General features: G+C 45.4%; 1 protein-coding gene across 4 annotated transcripts in view; it reads left to right on the top strand.

Annotated features, from left to right (window-relative positions):
- LRRC27 (leucine rich repeat containing 27) overlaps window positions 1–1,912 on the top strand; it is a 54,762-nt gene extending 52,850 nt beyond the window's left edge. For 3 of the 4 annotated variants that reach the window (XM_032225470.1, XM_032225468.1, XM_032225469.1), the window contains exon 11: window positions 396–1,911. In XM_032225470.1, the coding sequence (XP_032081361.1) occupies window positions 396–536 (141 nt within the window). In that variant the 3' untranslated portion in view covers window positions 537–1,911. Of the gene's footprint in view, window positions 1–395 lie in introns of all 4 variants that reach the window. The other variant, XM_032225471.1, reaches the window with a different exon arrangement.
- The last annotated feature ends 12,522 nt before the right edge of the window (window positions 1,913–14,434 follow it).

The raw sequence follows: 14,434 nt of genomic DNA, 5'->3' as shown, positions 1-14,434 counted from the left end.
TCATGTTCTCGACATTTAGCGGTTATCTTCATGTCGGGGCAAGTAGGAAGTGTGGGGCAGCTCTTAATTTTTGCATTTCATTATTTCTTCATCCTAGACTAGAGACACACTGCATTCCACTCGATGAGATCCAGATACCCAGTAGGTTCAGCATGTAGAAGAATAGATATTAGCAACAATACTGAGCAGAATTCATAATTGAAGCTTTCTTGGCCAAAGGGAATTATTTCACATTGACATGAGAATGGCAGAGAGCCAGGTTTATCTATCCACGTTTTCAACTGCGTAGTATTGTTTGAGGCACAACCGTAAATAAGACGGTCATGTTATGTTAATTTGGTCATTAGGTGTTGTGTGCGGGTTGTTTATTCATATCTGAATCTTTGCCACCACAGGTTGAACATTTGGAGGGGGAGCTTACTGAATTGAAGAAGGACCTTCACAAGGAGTATCGTTTCACCGCTTTTACAGGCGAGCTGCTCCCCACAGCAGATAATCTCCTACCCACAAATATATTTTCTAAAATGACATTTTAAGTGGATGAAAGACTGTCTCTCACGCAGCAGCCTCTCACTGGCTGTTTTTCTGGGGAATCTGTTTTTTAAAGAAACTTTATAAAACTACGTATTCCCTCTCTATTGTTGTTTATGTTTCTACTTCATAAAGTTAGAATTTATGCCCTAAGCCTTTGGAAAACCTTATGATGTAGTTGTAGTGTAGGTTTAAAGATAGTGTGGTTGCATTTTGTTCCTTCTATCTTCTCAGAATTATTTTGTGAAGGTATGTTTCATAATTTAATCTGTATTAAGTATCAAAGTTTTTTATGTAATTGCATATTGTGCTAATTCTGGTATAGTAACCTCAAATAGGTTTTTTGAGAATGGGAGATGATCAACTTGACATTTCATCACTCTTAAACCAGTGGATCTCTTCTCCCCCTCCCCCACCAAAAAACCCTCATTGAGAAGATTTAGAGTGATATTTAGCTCATTAGCATCTGCGTGGCTTAGCTGAGAGGCCTATTTTCCAGATTAAGATAATATTTGGCTTCAAAGTTTCTAACCATATATCAGATTTTATTTTTGTGCCCTCAAAAGGGATAAAGCTTGTCACTGAACTTGGATCCTCAAGGATTTTGTTATTACGGAAATGTCAAGGCTGATGGAAAGCTACACATTGAACTTGAGAGGTATGGCTAGCAAACAAATCTCACGGATAAAATGCATTTTATCATATTAAGCAAATAACTTCTACCGAGACCCATTGCTCTTGTCTCCATGTGTGATGTTTGGAGTCATTTAAGGAATGCAGATATTTTGCTTAAATACCAAGAAATCAGTGGCAAAGTGTCAAGAGTAAAGAGGCTGCTCTGATCTTTCTGTATTTCTTTCAATGATTTATGTAACCGCCCACTCGGCATATAACTCAGCCTCCTTAGATTTAAACAATCAAAGACAGGATGCGACTGTAGCAGCTGTATTGCTCTTGATACAATAAACAGCTGGTGTTTCTTCTCTGTTTCCGAGTCCTGCCTCTGATTAGTGCTTGGCTTGGGGCGAAATAACATTTTCAGGTGAAATATACTTTCTAGCAGGCTTGCATTATGGTGGCTACTAATACTAGCCGTCTGTGATTGTATCCTATTCCACATAATGAAAGGGAGTGATAACGCTGAACTTCCAGGAGGGAAGAACTTTTTTTTTAATGTTCAGAACAGCTGGAAGCAGCAGGAATGGGAATTACCCTTTATTTACAACTCCATAAAAAATGTACGATTAGCGCTGACTAGCCATCTTCAGAATGGAGCTAAGGTGGCTTGTTCAGTTTCATTGGTTTATTGCAAAGCTTTCCTAGACTGAGCTTTCCTACTTGAGAGGCCGCCTGCTGCCAATCACCCCCCCCCAAAGACCCCATCAGATCCCACAGACTTGGCCTCCTCCGAATTCCATCCGCCGGCCAATGCCGGTTGTCGACCACCCGGAGGAGGGCCTTCTCTGTGGCTGCTCCGGCCCTTTGGAACGAGCTCCCCGCGGAGATCCGGACCCTCACCACCCTCCAGGCCTTCCGGACAGCCCTTAAAACCTGGCTGTTCTGACAGGCCGGGGGCTGACGAGTTCCCTTCCCCGCTCAAATTGGGTGACTGTTGATCGTTTCTAAACCCTCTTTGTATCTTGTCTGTTGGTTGCTGTTTTTGTTTTGTATTACTCCCTCCCCTGGGTTTGTTAGCCGCCCTGAGTCCCTCCGGGGAATAGGCAGCATATAAATGTAAAAAGCCTATAACCTATAACCTCCCTGTACTGGAAACTTGTTTGTACTTAAATGGTGCTGTTTCCCAAAATACACCTCATCTCTCAACACACACGAGAGTTGCTGATTTCATCCATCATCTGCTGTTTCATTCTTCTCTCCTGTGTGAGCACTGTTGTTGTTGTTGTTGTTGTTGTCAGTGTTGTTGAAACAGAAATTTTATAGAATGACACTTCTGTTCAAAACGCACCCCCAAAATGCAGCATGGCTGGCTTACCTCAATTTGGAGCAGCTTACATAATCAGTATAACTGATACAGGATACCAACGATGTAAAATTACTTAATTACTCAACTGATTATAAAACGTTTCCCAGGTCATTTAAAGCATATGGGGGGGGGGGGGGCTGCAGTAGAAGAGGCGATAATGTTAAGCCCGGCCTCATTTCTGTGAATTGGGTTGAATGTTTAATTTTTGTCTAGATTTTAGGGAAATCTTTCTTCCTTGCTTTAAAAATGCCACCACTGATTTTGGCAGTCATGATTATAGGATGAGGAGGTTACCAAAAATGCATGTGGTACCACCATGTGGTTTGGGAACCCAGGTTGATCATCCCATCTCCATGTCTCGTCAGAAGGTAAAGTACCAGATCCTTCGATAGAAGCGCAGAGCATAAATTGATGAGAGACTCTCAGCATTAAGACCTGACTTGGTTTAGCAATGCCAAAATCCTTATCATGTATGTCCAGCCTCCAACTTATTTAAAGGAAATACTATACAAAATAGGGACCGTCCCCTCCATCCTCGGAGGCTCAGAATCCTCTGGTATACAGAAGTCAGAGCAATTCTGCGACAACGGAAATGGGGATTGCTGTAGCTCCTTCATTTTGGGCTTATGAGTGCCGGTCTGAGACTTTTCCTCATGCATTTAATGGCAGGAAGTTTATTTATTTAGAAATTTTAACTTTCCCACAGCATCCCTAGGCGCTTACAAACAATAAAAACACAGTATAGAAAAAATGAAAATAAAAAAAACAATTAGCCAGTCAAATACGCCATTTGATGGGCTCCATCCCACTCTGGGTTCCTCAGGTCTGCTGCCTTACAACAGGGTGTCCGTGGGGACCAGACGGATTCCTGGAGGGATGATATGACGAAGGGAGGGAGCTACCACAGAGAAGGCTCTTCTTCTGAATCCCACCAGATGTACCTTCCTAGGGGATGGGGCCCTCAACTTTCATTGCCTCCTCGCTCTGGTGGGCTGGTTGGGTGTAACCAGCAAGAGGCGACGGTCCCTTAGATCAGTGGTCCCCAACCTTTTTATCGCCGCGGACCAGTCAGACGAGCCTCCCTCGGCCTTCCGGACCGGCGGGTGGGAAGGCGGCCATCCTGGGCGCGCGTTCCGCAGGGGGGGGGGCTTCCTTCACGCCAAGGCTGACAGCCCGCGAGGCCGCCCCGCCTCCTCCTCCTCGGCCGCCGGGGGAAGGGAGGGGGAACCGACCCCGCGATCCGCTCGCTCGGGCAGCCCTTTTTCCTCGCTGCAGTTCGGCGGGGGAAAAAGATGGCCCTGTGTCCTACTTCGGGCGGGCGGGCGGCTGGCGCGGCGGAGGCCGGCTGCTTCCGAGGGGGTGGGCCTCCGCGCCGCGCTCCATGAAGGGAAGAGGGGGAGAAGGCGGGCTGCGGCCGAAGGGTCCCCGAGAGCCCCGCCGGCCTGACACAAAAAGCGCTTCGGCGGAGCGGCGGGGGGGAGGGGCGGGAGGCAGGTGACACTCCAGGAGGGGGGGCAGAGCTGCGCCGCGAGTCTTACGTAAAGCCCCCCCTCCCCGCCTCGGTGGAGGAAAACATCTCCCACCTGGGTGGGGCTGCGCGCGAAGCGCCTCTCGGAACGGCGAAGCTCCCCAAGTTCCCCCGAAACGGCCGCGCTGCGCCCCTCCCCCCCGCAACCTTAGTTTCTCCTTGGGAGGAAAATGCAGCGCCGCCGCCCGCTCCTGCCACCCCCCTCGTCATTCCACGGGGCAGGCGGGCCGGGTGAGTCCGCGGACAAAGTTTCGTCTCCCAGGCAGCCTCCGCCAGCAGCATCCCAAGTTCGGGCCGAGGCCGCCGCCGCCGCCCCCTCCCTCCCGGGGCGAGCAGAGCAAGAGGGCGGGGGGGAGATCGGGCCTCCCCTCGCCCCCCCAGCCCCGCACATCTGGGGCGGCGGGGGGGGGGCAGAGAAAGGGCGCGTTCATGAGGACTACAAAGTTGCAAATATGGCCCCCGGCGCTGCAGCGATCATGGCCCCCGGCCGCTGCGCGGCCCGGTGCCAGGTACTCCACGGCCCGGCACCGGTCCGCGGACCGGGGGTTGGGGACCACTGCCTTAGATGACCTGGTCCTGGAAGCAAATCGGCAATCAATGCAGCTCCCGCATGAGCCCACTAAATGGGCTGCACAAATCCATGCCGGCTGCTGTATTTTGAACTAACTGGCACTTCCAGATTCCCGCTTTTCAAGGGCAGCCCCCACGTAGAGCGCATGGCCATGGCCAAACCTGCAGATGATAACATAGAATCTACTAGAGGGTTAATTCTATCTTAACTCTGCTATGGAAATCCCACAGTTCTGTTTTTTACTTATATTTATATGCCACTACTATCCCAAGGGGCTCCTGGCAGTCTGTATTAAGTGCAATAATTAAAGCATCCACAATTAGTTTAAAATTATACACATTTAAACATAATAAAAGCCCAAGCTGGGATATATTTATGACAATTGTCTCAAAATCATGTAATTACCATTTGTAACCTTCCTAGCCAGCTTCTGACAAGCAAAGTTAATGGTGGAAGTCAGATTCACTTAACAACTGAATGATTCATGTAACAGCTGCAATGATTCACTTAACAATTGTGGCAAAAAATGTTGTAAAATGGGACACAACTTACCACTGCCTTGCTTAACAATGGAAATTTGGAGCTTAATTGTGGTCATAAGTCAAGGACTACATTCTTGTGTAATACATTGTAAGAGACCGGAGGAAGAATTGCAGGCAAGAGAAAGTCCAGAGCTTCAGTCGGAGTTCCAAGCATCCTGGAGTTGACCCTCTCTAATTCTCCGAGAGGTAAGGCAGAAGAGGTGGAAGTGATTTTAGACTTGCGAGATTCGATAACTGCAACCTTACAATAAAAGTAATATTAATATTCTTGCTTTTGGTTTCCTTGTCTGGACTACCATGACAATATACCAACAGCCATCAATTTATGAAACCCCATCCAAGAAAGCTTTGTGCCCCTTATGCCTTCCAGAATAATTCTACTTCTCAGCTGTTTCCAGAAAGCAATTGAAGAGCAGCGAGGCCAGTGATGGCGAACCTTCTTGGCACCGAGTGCCCAAACCGGAACATGAGCACATGTGCAAGCGTTGGAGCGTCAGAATCCTGAAGACTAGCTGCCCGGTACGCATGCGCATGCTTTAAACCAGAAGAGCAGCTAGCGATGGAGCATGTGCCCACAGAGAGGACTCCTTGTGCCACCTCTGGCACGTGTTCCATAGGTTCGCCATCATGGAGCTAGGCTAATTTTTACTGGGAGGCTGTTTCAAAAACCTGGCATTACTATAGAAACATCTCTTGAGCATCACACACACACACACACACACACACACACACAGAGCCTTGAGTTTTCCCAGCAAGATTGGCCAGGTTGATTCAGTGGGAGAATGTGGTGGTGAAGATAATTGCCAAGCATTTGTATTTCTGTCCCACTTTCTGGTATTCCTAACAAAGCCGCCCCAAATCTGGTTGAGTTTAATTCCCACGTCCATATTGACTGGAAAATTAGGGGACTTGAAATGCTCCAATTGGGAGAGGACAAGGTTGATGAAAACTGCCTTAAGAGTTAGGAGCAAATGTAAAGATCTAGGCCTATTCTTCATCATCAACATTAGAACCATTTCTCAGTTGTTTGGTCTTCTATCCATCCTTCAGCTGATTCATGTCAACCATACAGTAAACTGGAAAATAATAACAAACTGAAGATTGAGAATTTGAAAATATGAGCCGTCTTGAGCCATTTATAGGAACAAGACTTAAATACTCCCTGGGAGAACACAAACTAGTAGTAAAGCTGGAATAAACCAATGCATCCGGGAAAGAGCTGTGAAGGTCTAAATGATATATGTATCGTTTAAAAATGATGCAGATGGAATATTCCATATTACGTCGCTTGCTTTCTTCTCTCTCCATGGATTTTTTTCTGATGAGATAGGGAATTTCCCCAAATAATTAGCTAGATCATAGGAATTGTTCCAAAATGAGCAAAAGTTCTTTAGAAAATATCGATATGGCGCTCTTCAGATATATTGCATTGCCAATCCACTAATTTCTTGACCTGGTGGCTGAGATTTGAGGTGAGATGCAGGCCAATATATCTGAAAGTCGTACAATTGCCACATTTCAATAGAGGCCCTTTTTTCCCTTCCACTGCCATTTTGTTCCCTTGACAACATTTTCACACGGCCCGTTCAATTAAATCTGTAATTATTCATTTCAAATGATCTTTTGGTAGCCTTTGACAATTATTTGTCATTTTTCTTGCTCTTTTAGACCTTTTCCCACACGGGATTACCAAATTTTGAGGTCTCACATTTATTTAGAAGAACTATGGTGGCGTAATGGATAGAATGCAGTATTGCAGGCTAATTCTGCCGACTGCCAGTAGTTCGATCCTGACCGGCTCAAGGTTGACTCAGCCTTCCATCCTTCCGAGATCAGTACAATGAGGACCCAGATTGTTGGGAAAAATATGCTGACTCTGTAAATGACTTAGAGAGGGCTGTAAAAGTACCATGAAGCAGGATATAAATCTAAGTGCTACTGCTGTTTATTCAATTTGTATGCTCTACCCAACCCTGCCCAGCTCAAGACCAACTCAAGGACAAAAATAACTACCAAATAGCGTGCCCTTGGTACCAGTGCCACAGCACTTCCCTGATTTCAGTCTTATCTCTTGAGTCTGCTTTTTTGCTGATTGGAGTTTCTATTCCTTCTTTGTTACCTGTTGGTGCTCCTCAGGATTTCATTCACCCTTTCACTCTTTATACTAACCCCCTTGGCTCTCGAATTTCAACTTTTCCGTTTCAGTATAAAATTTATGCCAACAACACCATGGTGCATGCTTTGTCTGTAGCTCTTTGTCAGATTGGCTTGCAGGGATCTCGATTTCAACATTATCACACCACCAAGTTCACCATGGATCAAGGAGAAATTGCTTTTTCATCCGGCTTCTCCCGCCTCTTCATTGGCTATTTCTCCCTTTTATTTCCAAAATATCAGCTGTTTGCATCTTAAGTGGTAACCGGAGGGCTTGTGTGGAAGATAAACTCACTGTGAATCCATTCATTGCATGGTAGGGGTATTGCAATTTCCAGTTTAGGAATGCATGCAGTTTGGCTAGTTCTGAGATGGAAAACCAAGTAATTCACGACCAGATTATTTCATAGCTGAATAATTTTAGCAATTTGTTCTCTTGGCTTTGTTATAAGGCTTGTTTGAAACTTCCCAGTTTCCCCCAAAGTTCCTTCTAGATACAGTCTCTTCCACTGACTTCCAATCAAGCCACATTATCAATTTATGTTGTAAGCTGCCCAGAATTATTGGATACCAGATGGACGGCAAATTTTCATAATAAACAAAAATAAATAACTCCACTTAGACTCCTTGTTTTGGTATTCCGTCCTCTTCAAACATTCCAGCACATTCCGGGTCTTTGGTGTTCTCTGAGTTTGGTTATTTTCTTGCAGATGTTTCATTGCTAAACTAGGTAACATCATCAGTGTTAGAAGGGAGTGGATTTTGCTCTTTTTTAATACAGGTCAGCGTTGCCCTTGTCAACGTCCTTGGTGGTTCCTTGCTTAGACTTTTACTTTTACTGTTAGCTTGTTTGCTTGAATTGGTAGTTCCTTAATTGGGGTATTGTTTACTTCTTGGTCGTTGGTCTAGTATTAATCTAGGTGTTGAGCTCTGCTTTTCCGGGCGTGGATTGCTTGGCGGGGAGGCGTTTGGGTCTTTTTGTTTTCTGAGGGGGGGGGGGCTTGGTGCTCTCTGAGCTTGGTCATTTCCTTGCAGACATTTCATTACCCAAACCAGTTCCCCATTAAGGCAGCAACTATGAATGGGCATAGCTCCATAGCAGAAGATGAGCCACATTTGCTGAGAAGGATGGAAAGGTAATAAAGTAGAATGAGGCCTCACTTCATCCAGTGTTTCCGAATCTTGGCAACTTTAAAACATCTGGACTCCAAGAATTCCCTAGCCAGCTGTGCTGGGTGGCAGTATTTTAATTCCCCATGCTGCCTGGGAAATTCCAGATGTCTTAAAGTTGCCTAGACTGAGAAACATTTCTTCGATCTATCATTTAGCTTCAGGTAATTACATTTTGTAACCAGTGGTGATGCTAAGACTGGATCCGAATGCTCAGGGACCTGAAATTCACACTTGGCTTTTCTAAGAAGTCCTATTAGTGGGACCATCTTATTGCTCCATTAAAACGGACAGAAGTAAAAAGTTGCTATGGCCTGGTTTAAAAAATCTGGCAATGTGTAATAGGAAATTTAAAAAAAACAGTAGATGCCTTCTGTCTTTTGCCATCTCTCTCACCAGGACTGCAAAAGCTTCCAGGCCCAATTCCTGTCGCCTAGAACAGGGTCCCCAACCCTTGGACGTGGGGCAGGGTACAGCATTAAAAATCAACAACATAAATAAACCATAGGAAGCCCTTTTTTTAGCAGCAATGAACACAAGCACATCAGCCACTTGATCAATTTAGGGCCCCCAGCCCCTCTTACAGAACCTCCAGGGCCTTCTGGAAAAGTAACAAGGGTAGGCCAACCTTATTTCTAGGGGGAGGGGGTGATGTTTCAAGGGGAAAGAGCCACTACAGAGAAGGCCCTTCTTTTAGGTCCCATCAGGTGTACTTCCTTCCTAGATGAGACCTGCAACAGACTCTGCCTTGCCACTTGGATGCTGGGTAGATCTGTATTTTAATGCATGCTGGTTGGAATGAATTGGTTAGGTAGCAATATTTGAGATAGATAGATAGATAGATAGATAGATAGATAGATAGATAGATAGATAGATAGATAGATAGATAGATAGATATACAGAGATAGATAGATAGATAGATAGATAGATAGATAGATAGATAGATGATAGATAGATAGATAGATAGATAGATAGATAGATAGATAGATAGATAGATAGATAGATAGATACTGTGTTTCCCCCAAAATAAGACAGGGTCTTATTTTCTTTTGACTGCCAAAATAAGCGCTTGGCCTCATTTTCGAGGCGGTCTTATTATTTTTGAGATTCAGGAGGCAGCGAGTGTGGTCTCTTCATGGCTGCTCTTCATGGCTGCTATGTTGCAATATTTTGGGGGAGGTCTTATTTTCAGGGGAGGGCTTATTTTAGCGCATGTGTTCAAAAGCCCGATTGAGCTTATTACCCGGGGAGGTCTTATTTTCAGAGAAACAGCATGGATGATGGATGGATGGACGGACAGACAGACAGACAGACAGAACAGGAGGAGGGACCTGGGAAGCAAAGGAAGATGGGGGCAGGTGGAATGTTTAGAAATGTGGTTTTGATTGGGAGAGAGCCATCTAAACTATTCCCTTTTTTCTTTTTGACACAAGATGATACAGTATACACAAAACCCTCTGGCTGATATAAAACGCACGGGAAAACCAATCAGAAAGAATGGATTTCTGGAAAGGTGAAGCCCTTTTAAAATACTGTTTGATAGCTATGTATAGCTCGACCTGAACAAAGCCCAGCCCCAAACAGATGGACACAAGAATGTTTATATTTCCCTGCTAATCCAGGGGTGCCTCGGAGATGTTTCCTATAAAAGAGAAGCCGAACAGAAATTAAGGCGATGAACTTCCCTTGCTAGTTATCGAAAGGAGGATTTATATAAGGTGGGCGAAAGAGTTGTGGGGGGGGGGAGAAAATATCAGAGGAAGAAGCAGAAAAAAACAGGAGAAATGAAGCTGAGGTCTATCTAGCTGGGGATTTGATGGCAAAGTTGTATATCTTCTCTTGGCATATCCTGCTTATCTCCACTTACATTCTAACTGGACACCCATCAGTCAGCCTAATATTTTCACTTGCTTGAGAATTATGAAGAATCCTGGAAGGTCTCACTGTTCAGAAAAGGGTGGAACATACCACAACGTTTGTGGCTGAAATGCTAGCCACAATTAAAACAGAATAAATAATTCTGATTAATCTCTTGAATTTAATTTCAAGAGATTAAGGCTACAGTGCTGCTTGTTTACTTTCCTCCCTGCATTCCGGTTTAAGCTCATGGATTCTCTGGCTGAGTTGGCAGTGGGGCTCCCCATACTCTGTCTTCTTTGAGCACGGGGTCAGAGGTGGCTTGGGAGATCACGGCCACACGGCCCTGACACAACCAATTAGTGGCCCAACTCACAACAGAAATCACACATTCCTTAGATCTGGTCTGTCCTGGGGAGTAGCATGGTGATCTGAGGGAAATTTTCGTAAATTCCTTGCCAAGGTCAGATCAGATCATCCAGGTCAACTGAGAGGTTTCAGAAGGAGCTTGGGGATCTTCATGAAGACCCGGCACATGGTTTGGCTAAAGCAGGGGTGACAAACTCAAGGCCTGCGGGCCAGATTTGGCCCACGGAGTGTTTAGATCTGGCTCTCAGGGGCACCCTGGAAACAGCAAAGGCTCGGCCCATGGAACCTAGGCCAGCAAAAATGGAGCGGGGGGGGGGGCTGCAGGCAGGGCCCGAGTTAAACTAAAAACAAAACAAAAGTAGAAATGTTTCCCCTTTTGCATTTGAGCATACAAGAAGGGACAGGAAAGGAGAAAGAGAAAGGGGAAAGAGAAAGAAAAAGTAGGAAAGTTGCGAAGAGAGCAAAGAGGGAAAAATAAGGAAAGAAGGGAAGGAGGAGGAAAGGAGAATGAAGAGGGAAGGAAGAAGTAAGTAAATAAGTAAGTGAGGAAGGAAGGAAGGAAGGAAGGATGGAAGGAAGGAAGATTATAATGAGAGTGAGGAAGGATCTGAGGGAGGTCCTGCCTTAGCATTGGCCACCATAGGTGCCCACAACACAAGTGATGTCAAGCTGGCGACGCCCACCCTGGCGATGCCCACCCTGAGGTCAAACACAATCCTGATGTGGCCCTCCCAAAGATTTGGCAAACATTCCAACACTCAGGCTGGGGGGTCAAATTCTACACCCCTCAGAGAGGGTGCGCAACTTGGGAGTCCTCCTGGATCCACAGCTGTCATTCGACCACCATGTAACGGCTGTGACCAGGGGGGCATTCGCCCAGGTACGCCTGGTGCGCCAGTTGCGACCCTACCTAGACCGGGAGGCCCTCACAACAGTCACTCGGGCCCTTGTGATCTCTAGGCTGGAATACTGCAATGTGCTCTACATGGGGCTGCCCTTGAAGAGCATCCGGCGACTTCAGCTAGTGCAGAACGCAGCCGCGCGAGTGATTGCGGGTGCCCCCCGATTCACCCGCATAACACCTATCCTCCGCGAGCTGCGCTGGCTACCTGTCGATCTCCGGATGCGCTTCAAGGTGCTATTAATCATCCATAAAGCCCTACATGGCAGTGGATCTGGATACTTGAGAGACCGCCTTCTGCCAATTACCTCCCTACGACCTATAAGATCCCATAGATTAGGCCTCCTCCGCATTCCATCGGCCAGCCAGTGTCGGCTGGCAACTACAAGGAGGAGGGCCTTCTCAGCAGTAGCCCCGACCCTTTGGAACGAGCTCCCCGTGGAGATTCGTACCCTCTCCACCGTCCAGGCCTTCCGCATAGCCTTGAAGAACTGGCTCGCCCGTCAGGCCTGGGGATAAGAATTGCTACCCCGCCCGAATGATGAATGAATGTTGCTTACTATTTTTATTATATGTTGTTGTCTTAATATTGTATTCCCCTCTCCCTGGTTTTCTGTGAGCCGCCCTGAGTCCCCTCAGGGAAAAGGGCGGCCTACAAATGCTAATAAACCAAACCAAACCAAACCAAACCCTCAATGAAGTAGAGTTTGACATCCCTGGGCTAAATCCTCAGGAGTAACTTAGACTAACTTGACAAGGCACCTGGCTCAAACTGCGCCTATGAGGAGATTATTTGGATCTAATAGACCTCCTTGGTTACCCAAGGAGCCGCTAGGGGAGATGAAATAACACAAAAGACATCTGTCTTTCAGTGGAGTTGTGTTATCTAGTGTTCTCTACACCGAACCCAAGAAGGGGCTCAAACATGATACAGATTTTAGAAGATCATTGGGCTTAAGTCACATTTCTCAAAGCTCTTGAACGGTATCTTAGGAACTCTGGAAGCCATAACTCTACTTCTAAGTCGGTCAGTGTGAAATGCGCTTTTCCCCAAGCCAGTTGCCTTGTTTTCTGCTACTATGGAGCTCTATTGAAGTCTGCTGCTGCTGCTGCTGCACAGCAACCAGGGGAGATCATTTGTGTTAACTACACACTGCATACCAAGTAACTATGCAGCAACATGGACAGACTCGCAAGGAATGTTCTCCCATTTAGGCCAGGGAAAACAAGGTGTGACTGAATGACTCAGCCAGGCTCAATGACTCTTGTTCCTCTGAACAGAAGGGCCTGACTGTAGCAGGCAAAATCCACCAGGAACTTCCCATGTACTCAACCTTGGTGAAATTCAGTAAACTCTAGCGGGTGAATAAAATCACAGTTGCACGCTCAATTTCTAGTCAGATAAATCTAAGGTGGGGGGGTGAAGACGACAATGCCAGGTGGTTGGGTGTCCCCATTTTTACTGGACTTGTATTTCTCTCAGGTATCAAAGGTCAATTTACTCTGCTACTTCCCATAGAACGGCTTAGGCATCTGCACAACTCCTTTTGCATATGCGTGGCTCGCCCTTGGATACTTGCTGTAGAACATTATCTCATGAGTGGTAGAGGATCGATTCAGGCATCGTGCTGAATTTTGTCTTAACATAAAGAAGGAATTACTTCATACGGTGCTACTCGGTTGTCTCACTTTGGCTCCTATTGTTGGTGGAAACAGCTGAACAAACCACCAAATATTCATCTATAAAGTTTGCGGTTTCCAGTACTCCTGACCATCTGTCGTAGTAACACGATTGAACTGGGCAATGTCTGACTGTCTAAAGGCTACTCATCTCTGATTCAATATAACATCACAATCAAAGCCACAAAAACCTAAGCCAGAGTTTGAGCCAAGGACAAAAGTGCTTATTTACACTAACCTAGAATTAGAACAATTCTTACTCGGTAGTATCCACATATAATTCCTAAATGGTGCTTTCCTCTGTACTTATTGTCCCTGATAAAACCATCAATGGTTGAAGCATCTGCTTCATTTCCATACCTGAGATACATGCATACTAAATATCAACATTGCTGACTCGACATATATCCAGCATGTGATCCATACTTCCCACATGCATACATATAAGTGCACTATCTGCATATCCAGACAGCATATGAGAATCCAACTACTAAAGTGCAGTCTATGATCTGATGACTATATTAATAATGAATTAGCTCAGATTATGACTAGCCCAAGACATAAGGAACACACATAATCTCATTTTCTGCGTTGGATTAATGAAAGCAATAATAAATGGGTGAAAGGATTTGTTGGGACAACAGATCAATATTTATGTGATCAAACATAAATTACTACATACATTGAACAATGAACCTCCAGATGAATCTGTAATAGACCAATGAGTAGGGGATGAGTATTATGATCCATCTCTGGAGGCAGAAGAATCCACATATTTTTGGTGATTTCCAGAATACTTTCCTACAGATTTAAATTCACAGGGGGGAAATGTAGAACTGTTTTGACTCTCGGAGAGGCTGAGGAGCTTACTTAGAGCTCACAAGTTAGCTTATGAGAACAAGGAACAGGACCTTACTGCTAGTAATCTTTCACTTGTGAATTGCTTCTGATTGACATATGACAGATTCTAACATGATTAGTCTTCAAGGGCCAGAAGGTGACTTACAGATTATCTACAAATAAGTAAATAAACCAAAGCAGGGTACAATTTACCTAAAAGATTAAAAGGTCTCTGCAATGTTCCCGAATCATAGAACTGATACCGGTCTCACCAGAAGAATATTATATAAACAGGGTGCCACAACTG

This window comes from Thamnophis elegans, chromosome 10, assembly GCF_009769535.1.
Source record: "Thamnophis elegans isolate rThaEle1 chromosome 10, rThaEle1.pri, whole genome shotgun sequence".
Lineage (NCBI taxonomy): Eukaryota > Metazoa > Chordata > Lepidosauria > Squamata > Colubridae > Thamnophis > Thamnophis elegans.
This window is presented reverse-complemented; position numbering and strand designations above follow the sequence as displayed.